Source organism: Rhipicephalus microplus, chromosome 6, assembly GCF_043290135.1.
Source record: "Rhipicephalus microplus isolate Deutch F79 chromosome 6, USDA_Rmic, whole genome shotgun sequence".
NCBI classification, from domain to species: Eukaryota; Metazoa; Arthropoda; class Arachnida; order Ixodida; family Ixodidae; genus Rhipicephalus; species Rhipicephalus microplus.
In genome coordinates, this window is record NC_134705.1 from 194,939,565 (window position 1) to 194,958,840 (window position 19,276).

A 19,276-nucleotide genomic window follows, 5' to 3' on the forward strand; every position below is an offset into this window, starting at 1 on the left:
TTGTTGTTGTTGTTTGTGTTGTTCTTGTTGATGTTGATAATGATGATGATGATGTTGTTGTTGTTGTTGTTGTTGTTGTTGTTGTTGTTGTTGTTGTTGTTGTTGTTGTTGTTGTAAAAAAGATATTTCCAAGAATGGATATACACTCATTAAATCATCATTTCTAGAGCTATTTCTTGCGGTGTTTTTTTTTTTTTTGCTCGTTAGCTCGGCAGCATACGGCAACTCTGGAATATGGGGGCGAACGAAATCGAGAAATTCGCACGCATCAAATGTAACGACTCCGCGCGGCACGTTGTGGGTTAGAGATCATCATCAGAGGCCTTCGTCTCCCAGTAGACATACAGCAGGCCGATTATGATTATGGTAGTGTCCCCTTCAATCAATCTTATCAGTTTTATCGTACGACGCTAACTGCAAAACATATAAGATACGTACAGACGAAACTGACAATGTTCTAGACTGCAACACGGCTTACACGCACCTATTGAACGCAAGGTCCAGTAGCCTCACTGTGTCACAAGGACGCCGCAGTATAGCGTGAGCGTTGTACCTATATATTTTCGCCCCCTGCCTAATACGGTAAGGCATGAGGGCATCCGAGAACATCCGTCTACCCGACCAAGCGCGCAATATGACGAACAGAACGGCTGGCTGAAAAAAAAAAGGCGAAATGAAAAGGGGCGAGCGAGAAAAAAAAAAGACCATTGACATAAAAGACATAGAGGAATGATACAGCTACAGGACCCCGATCTCGCTGAAATACGAGTGGGAATCCCGGAGAGGGCAACCAGAGACAAGGAATGCGCTCGGTGTACGTGCACGAGCGCGAAATATGTCAGCCGTATAGCGTTGGGAGCCTCAATCAAGGAGAAAGCTTTCCGGAACTCCCCGCCATCAGTTTGCTTTCTCCCCCCCCCCCCCCGCGTGTGAATAGTTGCGACTTTATATAAACTGACGAGAGAGACTTTTTCGCAATTGCTTTTGTGGGGAGTCACAGACATGGCGTTGTAGTAAGGGAAGCCCAGACTAAAGGGACGTGCCATCAGTCAAACCAGCGGGCGTCAAATCCGAGAGGTATTCTAACACGACAGCGTTGAAGAGCTCGTTTTCGTATAGAAATACCGGTGTCGGCGGCATCGGCGTCCTCGATTGTGGGCAAAAAATTTGCGTTGTCCAGAAGCGAAGGCTCGAGCTAGACGCAAATAAATAAATAATAAAACCCAAAGTTCTAGTGGGACCGGGAATTGGAGCCTGTGACCTGTAGCTCCGTGACGCGATACGTTTAGCCGCTCGACGACAACGCATACCACCTCCTATTGGCGACCTGTTTATACACCATTTAGCGTTAATGATACACATAACCGTAGGTTCTCCGGCAGCTTGACTTATCCCCCGCTTGATGGCGGAAAGAGCCTACGTCTTTTAAGCGGCATCGTCCCACCATCGTGGCCCTATTACGTGGCGTCCTATGCATGAATATAGGAGCCAGAGTACGCCGCCACTTCGGATTTCGTACACACGAATGAGGTTTTCACTGAGAAGCGAAGCTAGGCTAGAGCGAGTGGAAAGGCGGTACGAAAACGGTCCGATTACGCTACCAGGTCCTGCTCTTGAAAGCGAACCTCGAGTGTTTTCCAAGTTTTTCTATCGGCCACCGCAACGGACAAGAACTGCACGAACCGGTGAAGGAAAGAGCGTCCGGTAAGACGAGACGACTGCCACGCCAGAGAGTCCATTTTCTTTCAAGACGTCGCGATGATATATGTATAGGCACTCGCAGATTGGCCATTTCATATTTCATGTACGCACTTGCGCCAACCGTCGGCAGAAGCGAAAGTCATTAAGCGAAAATAGAAACCTACGAAAACATCCAGGAAACCTGCAGTAACCACATCTGAAAAAAAGAAACAAAAAAAGCTCTGTCACTAGGCCAGAGTGTCGGAGCTGTCCCTCACTTTTTGATGTCTAATATCTCACAATCGAGTCGATGGCAGCTGAAAAGTACGCAACCAGTTGCATACGATCGGGCGCACTGGGGAAATGAGTTCGGTTTGTTAACGGCGGGGGTTAGGAAACACCAGTACCACGTGCCTAATAAGGCGATTGAGTGTTCGCAATAAGTCACACAAAGAAACAAAGTGAAACCGATGTTCTCAGAGAAGACGTCTCAGTTCAGATCAGTATGGCGAGTCGTCGGGAGTGACAAAGGCGATCCTCACAAGCTCACAGAAGACGCCTCTGTTTGGACCAGAACTGACAAACAAAAGTGACCCCGAAGAACTCACAAAAGACGTCTTCAAGACGTCGTAGTTCAGAGCAGGAGTGAAACACAAATCACCCGAAATCGCTCACAAGGATGTCTTGAAGACGTCTCTGTGTAGACCGGAAGCAACACTTCGTCAAAGCGTGGTGCTTGTATTCTTGTTTAATGTTTATTCTTCTGTAGCGACGTGTAGTAGGCCCTTCTGGAACTCATAGGAGCGAGTGCGTTTTCGAAACTCTTCCACCCGAAAGAGCCCAACCGGATCCTCTCATACTAAAGACTCCCCCGTTCTTCGTTTTGAAATGTTTATGATGCCAGCAGGAGCCCATTATTTTGATTGCCCTTCAGAGAGAACTAGAGCTCTGTCATTCCTCGCAAGCGTCCCCTCGCGACTCTTGTGCGCCAAAGACAGCCGTATAGTTCAAAGCGGCCGGATGCCTTACGTTGCCCAATCAGATTCACTTCATTTATGCTGACATGTGAACCGAACCCTCGAGTCTCTTCGATCACATGTACGTCAGCGTACGCACGAGAAGTCTCTATTTACATATGGCTTCGCTTCAAGATGGCGCTAGCTCTGTCGATGATAAATGAAGATATCTTTATATGTGTGTGGGTGACGTGACGGTGCAATACGCCAGAAGTCCGTCCGGGAGGCACGAGTGATTTATAGAGCGCTGGAAACCGACACCGCCGAACGTCGAAACAGAGCTTGTGTTCAGAAGTTCAGTTGTGAACAAAGCATCACTCCTAACGCGGGTGCCAACCTCTACTGGCCAAGTGATTGCGAGGGAAGCGAGAACCGGGTACGTGTCAATACGATACTAAGTCCGTCCATAGAAACCTCATAGGTCTGTATATAGATATGCGCACTTCGCCGTCATTGCCATAAACGTGCGCTGTGTTCTGCACGGAGGGGAGGGGGCAGGGCGGAAGAAGTTAAAGTATCATGGTCGGCAAAGTTGTACCTTTTGGTAGAATTCGTGAGGAATTCTAACACCGTTGCTTAAACAAACGAAATGGTTTAGCTATAGTTTGAACGAACTTACAACTGCTGATACGCTTCGCACTTAAAGTTAGCTCGGAAACCAACTTCGTCTGTCTTTCGCAGCTGATGGGTAGGCACGCTAGGGTTCTGTAGGCGGGACAGACATTTGTTTTTTTTTTTATAATTAAAATACTTCGCTGCAGTTACTGAGACAAATGAGGTTAGAGAAGACACACATTATTAAGTATACACACGACAAGCGCTAACTATCACATGTAGTTATTCGTATGTAAAAAATGAAGGAAAAAAGGAATTTCAGGAAAAGGAATGATCGCTTTACGTGAGGGGTCGCAGTCTCCTGGTGCTAGACGTGGGGCGATTACGAGATGTGGCGACGACTCAGAGCTATTTCCCGAACGTGCTGATGCAATCGCTACATGTGGCTTGTGATATATCAGAGAGCCATCGGGGTTAGCAGAATGGAGCTCGAGCCCACCAACCCAAAAACTCACCTCGCATTTTTTTTTCCGTAATATACGACCAACTATAAAGCTATCTGTGTAGACACAGTATGGACTTGCGGCACCTACAAGCCCATTCCTGCAGTTCCAGCCAGTCTTGCCCTCCTATATAAAATGCCATCAAACGAGACGAGCGACAACTAAAAAAATAGAAGCATCATCCCACGCTATGGCCGAGATGGGACGAGGTGTACATTAGAGTGCAGTCTTAATTACATCGCACTCCTCGCGGTTCCGCCCTCTTTGCTCGTCTAATTGCCACCCACTTTTCAACGCATTGCGAAGGAAACACGCTACGGCCGTAATTGAAGCAGTCTTTTATTGCAGCCACACCGAGGGTGCCGACGACGGGGACAAGCCACGCCCGGAGAAGTCACGACGTGCCTCGATTCGGGAAGCACTTCGTCGTTGTACGTGAACGCACACGCGAAGTAACAACGTGCAGTTACGCTACAACACATTCACTCTAGGACAGACGAAAGAACTGTCTTCAGCGGCACACGTGTGTAATAAGGCTATACGCCGTGCGTCCAAGAAGGCACTGTCCCACGCAAACTCGTATACAAAGTTTGACCTCAAATAGTTAAGCACTAAAGAGAAACAGCGGCTTTTTTTTTTTTTTCGCGAGATACTAAATCGCTCGTTCAGAATAGCAAAATCAGTACGCCTAAGGCGAGAAGGGGCTTGGTATGAGCGAGAAAACACGCCAAATATAAAATGCTGGTGGCGACGCCACCCAGAAGTTCCCGGGCCGAGTGGCATGGCCTGATAGATTTTGACGGCTTCTACAAGTAATTCATCATCATCATCACCACCATCATTATCATCATCATTTCACAATTAACTCATATTATATTTTTATAATTAACTACAACAATGTAATGACCTTGTAACGTGAATATGACATCATCATCAGCTTGATTACGCCCACTGCAGGGCAAAAGCCTCTCCCATGACCCGCCAATCAACCCGGTCTCGTGCTTTCCATTGCCACGTTATACCCGCAAACTTTTAAATCTCATCGGCCCACCTAACTCTCTGTCTCCCTTTCGTGCATTTGCCTTCTCTGGGAATCCAGTCAGTTACCCTGATGACCACCGGTTATCCTGCGTATACATGCTACGTGTCCGGCCCATGTCCATTTCTTTTTCTTGATTTCAACTATGATATCCTTAACCCCGGTTTGTTGATTGATTGATATGTGGCGTTTAACGCTTCAAAGCCACCATATGATTATGAGAGACGCCGTAGTGGAGGGCTCCGGAAATTTCGACCACCCGGGGTTCTTTAACGTGCACCCAAATGTGAGCACACGGACCTACAACATTTCCGCCTCCATCGTAAATGCCGCCGCCGCAGCCGGGATTCGAACCCGCGACCTGCGGGTCAGCAGCCGAGTGCCTTAGCCACTAGACCACCACGGCGGGGCGACCCCGGTTTGTTCCCTGACCCACTCTGCTCTCTTCTTGTCTCTTAAGGTTACAACAATTACGTAGATTTTGTTCGCAAAAGATAAAGTACATCGTTCTCTGACGGCAAGTAACATACCAAGCTTGGGAAAACTTGACAGATATCAAGTTTTTGTCCATGCCGCCGAAATACGAAAAAAAAAAGGGGGACTGTGAAATTAGTGACGTCACACATGGTGATATCATCGCAAAATCTAAAAATGAAACGCTATCTTCATTTTTTTCCTCGATTAATAACTCTGTGACATCGAAATCAACGATTCAGATTTCTCAGAGTGAAATCTACCAATAATTGATAGAATTTATTGTTTCGCGTTCTTGCCCTTTACTCCTCTTCAGTCTACTCTTCGAACTCCAAGATCTGGTCACTAGAAGCACATATTTCTTTCTCTCGATCTTTCATAAACTTTGCCTGCTTAACCAATTATTTAGAGAGGAATTAATCTCAGAACCTGCCTACTTCTCAGCCCGTGTTTACCACCCGATTAATGTAGCCATTCCTTTCTGCCACACCAACCACTTTTTCCGATATTTTCTTACGAAGATAAGCAGACGCTGGAACCACCCTTCCACCTCTATTGCTGCCCCTAAGAATCAAGCGCTGTTCAAGTCCGCAGTTTTGCAACATTTTGTGGTGTAATTTCACACTTTTGTTTCTGTTTCCTATTTGTTGTTTTTCTTTTTCTTTTTCGCTATTGTTACTTGTTTCATTTCCTGCAATGTTGTTAATGTCACTTTTTCCGTGTTCACTGTATTGCACCTATCCCCTCTGTATCACCCTCTATGTCTTGAGGGTACACTAATAAATAAATGATTACTAGGTAATTAATTAATTGTTTATTTATTATTAAGCACGAAGCACATCGTTATATGCACACACTTGCAAGGTGAAATTAGGCAGCTACCACTACAGCCCCATAAAACTCAACGACAAACAAATATGTACTCTTTAGCGGCACAGGTTTGTAGTACGGCTAAGCCTGCGGTGAAGGCAAATATTCTGTGCCAGACAAGTTTGTATACAAAGTCTGACCACAGAAAAGTTAGGAATAAAACGTACAGGGTTACTTATTGAACGGCGAAGTCTTTTTATTCGCCGCCGCGTCGTCACACTATGTTCCACTAAATTAATTGTTTTATATTTTTCGTTCTCTGCATCGGTATGACAGCATCTACTAAAATGACCGCAGTTTCTAAAAGCGCAATGAGTGCGTTTTCGCATGTCGAATGATTGCAGACTAATTTCAACGTGCACACAAAAAAAAATACGAGGAGAGTGTTTTTTTCGTGCCTACGTTTAAATTAAGCTGCAGCCACTCGACATCCAAGATCACCAACCAGCTCAGATGTAAACCATTCTAAACGTTTCATCTCCCCCATCCCCCTCCCATGCGCAGTGTAGCAAACCGGCTGTCTATAGGCTGGGTAACATCACTGCCGTTCTTTTCCTCCTATTTTCCTTCTTTCCTTCTAAGGGTTTCATCAGGAGTACCTCACGTAAAATCAGAAATATCTCACCCCCTCCCTATGTTCTTTCACAGAGTGGCACTTATCCACGCCTTGCCGCTCACATTGAAATTCTGGAGGATAAACCACCGGGTATAACGAAAAGAGCAGAGACGATGCAAGATGGCACTTGCTCTCTGATGGAAGCCACGGCTTCAACGCGCGGATGAATCCACGCAATGTAGCCGTGATTCACGTGTTGAACTGCGATCCGTAATAAATAAGTTCTGTGGCTCTCTCCAAAACAGCTTGCTGGACTTTGCGCGTGCGTCACGCTCCGAACAACAAGTATACGGCTGCGCAATACGCCCACATGTTGCCACGAGACTGCACGCCTGGAAAGGCGCCACGCTTTCTGGCGAACTAATTGAGGCAGTAGTTGCGTGAGTTGAAGGAACTAAGCTGACGTAACGAGCCGCGTGGCGAAATGTGCGTATTACCAAAGCGAGCAGCTGGGCATAGCTGTAATGAGAGAGGCCTTTCAAGAGCCGGCAGGGTGCCTCTAAAGAAAATACTATTGTGGTTTTAGGATAAGGAATACGAATACTTCTGTAACCCATAAGGGAGCTAATCTCATCGCCGTTGAGGGGGAGGGGGGGGGGGAGCTGGGTGAAAGAATAGCGAGGAAAGGACAGACCATCTCGTCCAGAAGTGTGAGTATAGTATACTTCTCGAAGGCATGGTCGTGGCAGCATTTTGAAGGGAAAGGCACAACTTTAGAGGCCACGAAGCCGAGACAAGAAGAGAAGCTGTGAGAAATGACTCGGTGCACCAGGCTTGAGCACCTTTTTTCCAGGTTACAAAAAAAAAGAAAATAAAAACCTGGGTGCCCGGAGAAATTCGGAATCGAACCCAGAACCTCCCCAATCTTAGACAGACGCTGTAATCACTCTACCACTGCTGCGACACGACGGAATTCTTTGCTCCATATCTCTGTTTATTGCTGATTTTTGCAGTACAGTAAGAGCTCAATGATTCGGCTCTCGCAGGACCGGCAAAATTACCGAATTAACGTAATTTCGAATTATCCAAGGTATCAGGGAAAAAATAAACACGTCTATTACGTCGAAACAGTTTCATTTTCTCGATAAACCCGTGAATCCTGTACTTACATAGGAGCAGCGCGAGACCCGCAATATTCGCCACTCGCGACTTTGTCCACAACGTGAACGCAGCTAGAGACCTCCCTGTCTTAATTAACCCGAAATATGTTCACGAAAATCGTCGAGAAACGCCGTTGCCGTCATTAGAATACGGTTTATTCTGATGACGATGGCGATGCAGAGTGCACCGACCCATTACACTGTAGTACACTGTATAGCCTCGTTTCGGCTGCCCGCGCACGGTGTTTTCGTTTTTTTTTTTTTTGCGTCACACATTCGCGTTTCTTCGCCCTCGGCATATTCCGATCACCGCCCGAGTTAACAGGGTTGCGGCCGATTATGATCGTATTAACGAGAGTTCCACGTCATTAAAGGACGCACAAGCTTTCTCTTCATTTCATGCGCGAATCATGACGCATTGTCTACAAATGTGTCAAGGTCACGTAATTCCAAGACAATAAATATTACATTAAAAAAAAGAAATTGAAGCAATGTGTTGTTTTGCGTTACATTCAGTCATTATTTGTAACCAGTACGTAATTAAATATTAGATTTTACTTCAGTCAAACACTATTGATTTGAACAGGAGTAAAAAATAAACCATAAGCTCCAAATGCGTGCGCAGGTACCTTTTGGTTGTACACTGACTTCGGAGAAAGAAAGCAGCACTTTTCACTCTGGTATTGACGCGCGGTATACGTCGAACAACCCGCAAAACATCGCAGTGTCTTCCCCAAAGTGAGCGGCTACAGTAATACGCAGCACACTGAAGTCATGCACATCGAAACATTCTGACAATGGAGAAGGTTCATTCTATCCAGTGAGCAATGTATCACGCTCTCTTTTGGCAACAAGTTGACACAACTATAGCATTAACAGGTTGCGTACACAAGCGCATACCCACCACCGCTGAATGAGATACGCTTGCCAGCACCGGAGAACACGCCCGAATTATCCGATTTTCCGAATTAAGCGGTGTCGAATTAACGAGCTTCTAGTGTAGCATTATGTGCGGGTGAGAGAGAGAGGGGGGGGAGGGGAAGTGTAGGCGGGACAGCTTTCAGATACGGTCACTCGAAAGCACTTGCAGCTCACTACGCCAGGGGCTAACCAGTGGGTGGCATACTGGGCCTGTGTCTCCCCCACCGGTCCAAAATTTGTTTTCGCCATGGCATAGAGAGCTAGAAATGGCTATTTCAAAGGGGTGCTTGCCTTCCGAAAAAACAAGAAGCCCCCCCCCCCCCCCCCACACACACACACAAGTGCGCCCAGGCGCAAAGGGCACCTCAAAACAAAATGAGATCACCTCACAAAGGAAGACAAAAAGAAATAAACAAAGCACCCACGAGACATAGCAGGGGCGAGGATCAGTGACACCGGGACCACGATGAAGGGGGAAAGATCCACGTACGAACCGGCGCCACTAATAATAAAACGACCGGCGAAGAACGCGGTCGGCGATGCAACCCTTTTCTTATCGCGACCATCTTCTTCAGGGGTCGTCACTAAAAAAAGCCGCTTCCTTTTTACCACCTACTCCCACATCGAGAGCAGCTTTCTCTTCATTTCTTTTTTTTTCTTTCTTTTAGATTCATTTTTGAGTGTGCTGGAATGCTCAGCCCAGGTCATCGTCACGCATGCGTGCCTGTGTTTCCAGCTAAGCTTCGCTATAAGGGTTCGTTGTACACACGAAAGTGAGCACGGAATGCGAGCGCAATCCGTCATGGTTTTCTCTAGGCTATGCTGTCCGATTTCTGATCCCAAGGTCGCCGCATCGTAATCCAGGCAGCGGCGGCCACCTTTCGAAGGAAGTCGAAATCCTATAGAGTCTGCTGACTGACACTCACAGGATTCGCATATATAGCCCTGTGAAGAGATTCATTGGCTTTCCGAGGAAGTGATAGGCGTCAGCGGCGAGGCAGCGTGCAGAGGCACAGCAACGATCAGAAGCAAGATCATGAGGTGAATGGTTCGATTACCGCCGCTGTCGACCAAGTCGGTAAGGAACCGGACGCATCAGTCGAAAGTTGCAGGTTCAAATAGATGCCTGCCCTCGAAGTCTAAGAAGAAAACTGCGTTTATTTCGAATAGATTGTGAACGCGTTAGAGAACACACTCTGCCATGGGAGAGCCACTCAGGCTGTCCCGGATATGCACGTGAACCAAAGAGGATTAAAAATAATTGCTGGAGTGGAATTGATTGCGCAGAAGTGAAGCCGTTCCTCTAGCAAGTTGACGACTGTGGCGGCCATCTTACTAGGGGTATGATAAAGTATCACCGTTCAGCGATTAAAAACAAAGCGTTTCCCTCGCACGCCCAACGAGTTTTTAATGTGGGAACTTTATCCCGTCACATAGTGCACCAAGTGCGTCTTAGTGTTACTAGTTTTCCTTAGCCTCTAATTGGAGGCAATGTTCTTTGAAGATTCAGTCATCCATACTCGTTTCTGTGAGTTATTTCGTCCGGAACAACTAGCTTTTGATATAGAACTAGCGCAGTATTTACATAACCTATCAAAGCCACTTGATCTTTAAGTGGGCACTATCATAAAATAGCATGTTTCTTCCATCTTGGCAGTGGCAAAAGGTGGCTTTTTCACTTCTGCTGGCAAAGCATTGCAGGAGCTTCCACTCCAGTAATTTGTCTTTAATCTGCCTTGACGTGACCATGATGACGTACCTACACAGCACTGCCACTGTAGCCGACGCATTGAAGATTTTTTGTGCAACCACATCCACCTCAGTCAGAAAAGTGGCGCAGATTTCTGTATGACTTGTACGTATACTTCTTTACGCTACCGTGTCACCGGATACCAGATAGAATCTGCGCAAGCGCGAGTTTTTACGGAACGTAAACGTTTACGTAACGTAAACTACTCGCCGGATAGGCTTTACGTTCACGGCCCGTAGCAAGCCACCGAGACAAGCCGAAGCAGAAGCGCCAACGGCGAACACATTGTTTGACTTTGCACAGTTCGCCCTGTCATCAACGACATCGATGACTGGGCGCAAGCTATATACGCTCAGCGGTGATATCGCCCTCGTAAAAAAGGCATTGAATGTGAATCCTTTCCTTGACCCTGCGAGGTGGCTGAAGATATCCGATCGACTCTCCGAGCTGCTCGGCTGGTGCTTCACCATTCGCAGTGTCAGGAAAAGGCTTAACTCAATCCTCCTGCGTTTTTGTTTTCTTTTGCGGTATAAGAAGAAGGAAATTAAGAGGTAAGTGCGTCTCGTATTGGACTTTGTTATGTAGTGTTCTTTCCGACTCACAAAAAAAATAGCCATCACTGGCTCCGCAATAGTTCCGGCACAGAAGAGGAGCTGTCCGAGCTGGAGGACCTCCTGCAGCAAGCGGCTGACATAGCGCGCGAGTGCGGCTATACAAACCGCCGCGGTCAACCATATACGACTGCTCGCTAAATGCGACGGCGTCAGAAGACCTACAGAAAACTTGCATGGAACGTTTCGAGCCAGGAATGGATCTTGCAGCACACTCGTTGCCATATCGACGACCACACTTCTTCGCGAATGCGGTTAGACGCCGAACGTTCAACCAGAGGGGCTTAAAAAACCGTTCGCTGGCTATACTTATAGCCTTCTGCACGCAGCCAACTTTAATGAGTTAAGTGATTATATATCAGCAAAACAGTTGATAGTTTCACGTGTTAAAAGTTATTATAATTGCGCCGCAGCACTGATTGTGTTTTAATTAAAATAAAGAACGTATGCGTGCATACATGACCGTCATCATCGGCAAACGTAACCCTTTACGTACGAACGTAGAGGTTTGCGTATGTGTAGCAAAACGCTGCTAAAACTCGAGTCCCGGCAAACGTAATGTACGAACGTAGAGGTTTACGTATGTGTAGCAAAATGCTGCTAGAACTCGTGTCCCGGTAACAAGGTAAACCGGTGACACGGCAACGTAAATAAGTATACGTACAAGCTAAAAACTCCTATTAATGGCGGTGGTAACGGCATTTAAACTACACATAGCTCAAGTAGATAAGTTCATAAGAGAGTGCAGCCGCTCCAGTCGACAACATAGCTCCCGGGAAACGCAGCGACCGCATCGCTTCCTGCGGTCATGCGAGCAGCAGCGGGCGAAAAAGATACCCGAGCAAGATCGAACGGGAGCACGTGGGAATGTGTTCCCACGGCGATGATAAGGTCCACGCATCGAGAGGTGAGAAAGAGGAGGAGGCGATGGGGTGAAACCCCGTGTGCTCTCTCTTCGCTCAGCCGATAGAGCGAGCAGTATACCTATCCACAACGTAGAACTAGGGTGGCTAGTAGAACTCTCTACACTAAAACCACTCTACACACTATACAAGGACTCACTACGCCACCTATCGCCTGCCCTCATCGGCGATCTTGGTGCGTAGGAAGGAAGCAACCAACGGTCGGGCCTCATCTGCTCCTTTTTGCGCGCTGTTGTGTTTGTTACGATGTGTGTTTTCTAGTTTCTTGCTTGTGGGTGGGTGCGTGTGTGTGTGGGTGTGTTGGGTGAATCGAAGAGCATTGAACCGTATAAGAAAGAGAAAACGAGCTTCTGCCGAAGCGGGGAGGGAGGGAGTCAGTGAAGTTGATAACGAAACACGCGCAAACAACGCTAGAAAAACGAATCGATGAAAAACCAATAAACAAAAGGAGAAAAAAAGGAAAACTGGAACATGCGATCGTGAGTGTGACTGCTCCTTCGAACGAACGGAATTCCAAGCACACACAAAAAAGATAAACAAAAAAAGGACACTAGACCGAGGAAAACACGGGACGCGGAAGATATACGTGAAGATGTTTCACAACACGGCAGATTATCGAAAGTATGTTCCAGGTTTTTTGTTTGTTTGTTTGTTTTATCTCAACGGTCTTTTTTTTTTTCTTTTACGCCAGATTCTCGGGTCAATCTCGGTTCTTTTCGTGGACCCGCAGTCGACGATGTCTCGCTGGACGACTGAAGAGTTTCGGTTGATATCGAAGCTCCCGCCATCTGGAACTGTTGGTACGGGGCTTTTCTTTCGTCGAGTTTCGTGTACCGAGACGAGAGATCTGCGAAACGAGACGCTGACAGCAGGACCCATTGAAGACGATGTCCAGTTCGAGCTGAGGATGATGTACTAAGAAAGGAATTCGAGAATTGGTAGTGAGGGGGCAGAAATACAGAAAAAAAAAAGAAATACTATTGACAGAAACAACATTCCGAATTATATCAGCCAGACACGGAGGCTTGAGGAGTGTATACGCTTCTGTTAAAGTGTCTGGATCGCCAACATTGCCAGAAAACAACAGTCCTCGTAGTTGCCCTGGGGAGAGGTTTCGAGAGGTTAAGCTTATCGAGAATGTAATAAAACCCTGCTTCCGGAATTCAGAGGGGAGAAAGTGTTTACAAGCTGCGTTGGACATGATAAGGTTTTTTTTTTCTTTTTCTTCGCAATCTCCTCGCGTTTGAAGTTGTGAAAAGTGAGGAACTATGAAAAGCGATGTCACAGCTTCCCCCTTCAACCACCAATGGCGACAGATATAGTGACCTAAAAGAACAACGCCACGAAAACGTTCAGTTGATTCTTGCGTCAAACAAAAGACAACGCCCTCAAGAGGCTCAGAAATGAACTAGTACCCGCCGCGAGCCCGCCATCTCGGAGGCCATGTGTGAGTGATTCCTGAAGAATACTGCAACGTGTTATTTCCCTTTCGTGGTTTGTGTGTTTAGAAAAAAAGTTAACGATTTAGAGTACGAGATACTCTACTATGGGAGAGCATAAAGCCGACCCGTGGGCCTGACACTGGTCTCGTTACAATGTTGACATCAAGTTTCGTTCACCGATGTGTCCTAATGTTATCGGTGATCACGTAGAGTTCTACAAATCAGCCCGCTCATTGTCTGCACTTTCCTTTCCTTATTTGGCAAAACATTATTACGAGAAGTACTGGGATCTATAACCAGCACTTCCGCCAAATATGTTACGAGAAGGAGACCGACCCGGAAGAGTATAGACACAGTTATATTTACAGCCGGTTAAGCGAGCAGCGCCAGCCACACAGGTTAGGTAGCGCCAGTCTGTCCGCTGTCGTCCTCCTCCTCATCGTGTGGATCACTACGCCACTCGTACGTAGCAATATATTCAAATGAATGTTCTTTTGAGCTAAATGAAAGTTATGAAAGATTTCCTTGAACTTTACGCACGTTCCTTTCATCTGAAAAAACTACAGAGACTTTCCTTACCCTCGACACAAACTTGAAAACGTGCTTTCAGTTTCGACATTCGGAGCTGGTAAATGAGGTGGCCGGAAGATTTTTTGGCGTATACAACGTTTTTAATCTTGAAACCATCATTTGTATCTTGACGTCACAGCACGGTATGAGGTTGTAGCGCAGCATATCGTGACGTTTCTACGCCTACACCTCTGTATGGCTCCATTGGTGAGGCACAAGCAGCTATTTCGGATGTTTTGGTACCTCAGCTCACAACAAGTGGCCGTAATGTTGTGTGAAGTCAATAGCATTGACACCTTAGCCTGATGCCACGATAGTGGCAAAGACAAGTCGGTAGGTACGACATGTTCAAATCGACTATGATATAAAAAAATCACAGCATATCCACGGAGTCAATGATGATGAGTGGGGCGAAACTTCAGAGAGTTTTATCGGTCAACCGTGAATCGTCTGTCCGTCCGTTTGTCTGCGCGTCTGTCCATCCATCTAGTGAACACTCAAAGTACCGCCATTTCGCATCTTTTCATCGTGTATTCATCATATACAAGGACCCCTATCTAGTGGGCACTCGAAGAAATAAACGAGAGGTGGCTAGCTACAACTATACAACTACATACCTCGAGGACGCACAATTCACTGCTTAAAGAGCTTCGCACCTAAAAGAAAACATCAGCGTAAACTGAGTGTCACAATTGCTCAGAGGCGTTTTTTTTTTTATTCAGGAGATTTGATGTCAGAATAAACCCAGCTTCGAAAGTTGTAAGTTACACCTTTAATAACAAAGGCGAAGCTTCGAGAGTCCAACTGTATAGAGAGACGGCTAGGTGACTCCACAAACGAAGCAGTGATCTTCAGAGTAGTGCACCATGATACAGAAAAGACGGCGCCAGCTTGCGAGTAGCAATCCATGTTGTGCTTAGTGGGGTCGTGGGAATGTAAATAATCGACCGTTCACGCGGTAGACCGTGGAGCACGACGCCAAAAAAGGTAAGGTGGAGTAGAAGCTGAAACCACTGACAAGCGTGGGTGACAATGTATGTAAAAGACCGGAATAAAATAAAATAAATAAAAAGTAAGAAATGCTATTTACGAGGGGTGGCAAGACAATTTTAGAAACTTTATTTATCTGTCTAACGCCCAGGCTCCAGTGGACAAGAAAGGCAAACACGGCTTGGAGGGAGACTATGTAAAACCCAGCACAATAGATAGAGCGGCAATGTTATGTAAAAAAATAGAGGGATGATCTCTCTATCATCTTTTCTTACCTCCTCCTTCCTTGTTCTCCTCTATTCGCTATCACTTTTATGCCATTTTGTTTTCGTGAGCTCCCTAACGCCTTCGAAAAGCTCTGAACGCTGTTCAACCACCAGAGGCGCTACTGCGCGCGGTGCGCTCTCTCTGAAAACAAACACAAAACAGGTGGGAAGTAGGTGCGGGAAAGGCTTTGTAGAGTGTGTGTGGGAGAACAAAATGAGAGGAGAAAGAATTGCGTTCATACTCTCTCTCCACGCGGAGTTTCGCGACTGGAGCGCCACCGCAGCGCACGACCGCAGCGGCCGCCACTAGGCGGGCATCAGAGTAGCGGCTGCTCTCGTAGTGGTCGCCAGTTGTGTTTCCTGTTTCCCTACAGTGGTGCCGCCGTGCGGCGTGTGCGCGCGCGCGCCGTCGTCTGCTATCGTCCGCCGCGAAGACGCGGCTGGCTCTGTGTTCGTGTGTGTTGTGCTCGGAAGGAGCTCAGCGCAGTTCACCGGGCCTGCGAAGCTCCTTATTTCACGTCCTCCTCTCGTCAGGCAGTGCTTGTCGCATTACAACGGTCGTTCCCAGCGCTACGTAACATCCCGATCTCGACCAATCGACGCCCCGTCAAGGTGTAGTGCGTCTTTCGTACGCGGGAGTACGCCGTCTGCTTGAAGCAGACGGAAGCGGAACGCAGACAACACACCGCGAATGAGGCGGGAGTAATCGCCGCCCGTTGCGTGTAGGCGAAGTGTGTTAGCGGACGTCGTCGGTGTGTTTAACGGTGGCGGCGGAGGGCCGCCGATGTTGTTGCGACTGCCTTTCGTTTCCGTGCCGAGTGACGAGGAATAAACGCGTCCCGCTTGAAGTAGTCGTAGTTGTTTCGCCGATCGCTCTCAGAAAGAGCGAGCGTCCCTGCTTCTCTCGTTTTACGACGCAGCCCTTCTTCTTGTGCTCCGAGACACATCAACAAACATGCGCTTCACGCGGCTGCCTGCACAGCTGAGCGGCGGCGGCCCCACTCCGCAGCTGCCGTCGACTCGCGTCGTGTTCGCCCTTCTCATCGCGTCGTCGGTGTTTATTACGACGGTCGCGGACGGTGACAGTGCGCCGTCTTCGCTTCACAGTGAACAACACCACGACGATCCGTCGTTGTCGTGCCCGCCGGATGACCAGTGCGACACGAAGAAGTGGTGCTCGGCGATTGCCGCCGTCATAGCAGACGACAAGAAGAGCGGCGCGGCAGACGACGAGTACGACCACGGAGTCAAGTGCTTGGACGAGCAAGTCGTGGATCGGTGCGGTTGCTGTCGCGAGTGTGTACGCGGCTCGCCGGGCCTGCCTTGCGGCGGAATCCGGCGCCTCGGTGTGTGCGCGGCGCCCCTCGAATGCCTCGCCGACGTCGCCGTCGGCAGGATCGCCGAGCCCCACGAGGAAGGCACCTGTCACGGTAAGGAGGAGGAGCACGGCTGGCTTGGCGGCGCGCCGCCTGCCTGCTCTCTCTCGGCTCTGTTTTTCTCTGCTTTGCCTTGCGCGATGGTCATCGGGTTTATTCTAGTCACACGGGTCTTCTTACCTCCTCGGCGCCGTTGGTGTCTGCTACTTCGGAGGAGAGGGGGCTGCGTTGCATTCTCGGACGCGCGCACTGCCTGCCGGCGCGTCGCGTTCTTTCTTTTTTTTTTTTTTCTTTAGCACGTTGACAGACGGCGGCGCGTGATGCGAATCGCCCGGACGCTTCGCAGCGAAACATCGCTGTGTACTACACGCAGAACTATTGCGTTGAAGATTCGAGCTGTTTGTCATTTGTGCGGCTGACATCCAGAAAACGTTAGAAAGTAGCCTCGTTACAATTAGTGTCTGTTATCGCTTCCACGGACGGTGCCTGCGTAACGTGCGTTGCAAAGCAGACGATTCGGGCAGTTTTTCGACCATGTCTGCGGACCGTGCGCGGCAGAACAGACGATTCGGCCACTTCTTCAACCGTAACTTCGTACCGCGCGTGGCAAAGCAGATGATGATGATATGTGGGATTTAACGTCCCAAAAACCACCACATGATTATGAGAGATGCCGTAGTGGAGGGCTCCGGAAATTTAGACCTCCTGCGGTTCTTTAACGTGCACCCGAATCTGAGCACACGGGCCTACAGCACTTTCGCCTCCATCGCGTGGCAAAGTAGACGATTCGGTCATTTCTTCAACCGCACCGGCGTACCGCGCGCAGCAATGCAGGCGTGTCGGGCATTTCATCAACCGTACCGCGCGTGGCAAGACAGCCGATTCCGTCTCTTCAACCATAATGGCGTACCGCGCCCGACAACGCAGACGATCCCGGTCTCTTCTTCAACCGCAACTGTGCACCGCTCGTGACAAAGCAGACGATTTCGATCTCATTTTTTCAACCCTGTCTGCGTATCACGCGTGCAGTGCCAACGATTCGGTCACTTCTTCAACCGTGTCTGCTTACAGCAACTGGCAATGCATACGATGTCTGCTTACAGCAACTGGCAATGCATACGATTCCGGTCTCTGTAACCATGTTTCTGTACCGCGCGTGGCAAAGCAGACGAGTACCAGAGGGCTGTCTGTCTAAGCAGACGACAACCCCTTGGCCAGCGCAGCAGCTCCAAACGGCGCTTGCGATCGTCCTTGCAGCAGCCGACAAGTACCACACGCAGACATTGTAAAACCCACAGCAGACGCGCTTACAAGCGATAAAGCAAATCCAGGTAGATAGTTCGCTCGGCGGACTCTCGAACAGTTTTCTTTCTTTACACGCACGGTAGCAGCATTATCGTACCTTTGAACGGCTATCTGCGTAAAATGTTACACTTAGCTGTCTGGGACAAGACGAGAGAACCTGTCTTTACAGATATGACTGTCTGTCCTTATCGTGGAGGGGGGGGGGGGGGGGGGGAAGCTGTTGTTTGCCACGAGAGATTCTCTCGTAGCGAGCACTTCACTGTATACGAACTGCCTGTAATCGCGTGCCAACGCGCGACACAGCCAATTATATCCGACCGCGCCATTCATCCAAAAGGGAGGAGGGTGTTCGCGAATGTTGCAAGTGTTTCGCCTTTGACAATCAAGCCCCGAGCGTATACAATACGCACACTCCGCGTAAATCACGGAAAGTGTTGCTTGCACATTAGCGCCCTTCGCACTTCTAACAAGAGTGTCAGTTTTGGTGACGGGTAATTGATTGATATGTGGGGTTTAACGTCCCAAAACCACCATATGCTTATTAGAGACGCCGTAGTGGAGGGCTGCGGAAATTTCGACCACCTGGGGTTCTTTGACAACGTGCACCCAAATCTGAGCACACGGGCCTACAACATTCCCGCCTCCATCGGAAATGCAGCCACCGCAGCCGGGATTCGAACCCGCGACTTGCGGGTCAGTAGCCGAGTGCCTTAGCCACTAGACCACCGCGGCGGGGCTTGGTGCCGGGTAGTAAGCAGCTTGTGCAAGCAAGTTCTTACGTTCTATTGTGCTCTTCTTGCGTCTCGCTGGTGAACAGAAGAAAGCGGGGACCCAAGGCCTAGGGCCACCCGGTGCTATAACTCTCCAGAGAGTTTTGCTGAAGCACAGTAGAAAGTTTTATACGTTGTTGCACTTTCTCCTATAGCTACAGCGCATTCGGCCCACCTTCTGTCAATAACTTCGGCCGCGGTTTACTGTTTTACACGGTCTTCGGTGTCGTTCTACACTTTCGATCGCACCCTCCCCGGGATAGGCATAGTTTACCATTGTCATCTCTCGTGGTTGAATGTCCCGTTTCGTAATCGGTCTCGCGATTGGCCCGGTTTGGTCTGAGGAAAGCCTCTCGGATCGGTCCGACTTCTGGACCGGCCTATGCTTGACTCTTCCGCTGCTTCCGTGATCGGCCCGGTTGATTATCACACCACTCCCGCGATCGGTACCTGTTTTGATCGCCTTCGAGATCGGTTCACCTTTTGTTATATTTATTTC

At 48.4% G+C, this 19,276-nt stretch overlaps 2 protein-coding genes across 6 annotated transcripts in view; one reads left to right on the plus strand and one right to left on the minus strand.

Moving 5' to 3' along the window:
- Positions 1-19,276, minus strand: part of LOC119167875 (uncharacterized) — a 596,496-nt gene that overhangs the window by 412,121 nt on the left and 165,099 nt on the right. The gene's annotated exons all lie outside the window — the stretch shown is intronic.
- Positions 15,659-19,276, plus strand: part of LOC119166808 (cysteine-rich motor neuron 1 protein) — a 202,389-nt gene continuing 198,771 nt past the window's right edge. For both annotated transcript variants that reach the window (XM_037418171.2, XM_037418172.2), the window contains exon 1: positions 15,659-16,756. In XM_037418171.2, the coding sequence (XP_037274068.2) occupies positions 16,282-16,756 (475 nt within the window). In that variant the 5' untranslated portion in view covers positions 15,659-16,281. The remainder of the gene's footprint in view (positions 16,757-19,276) is intronic.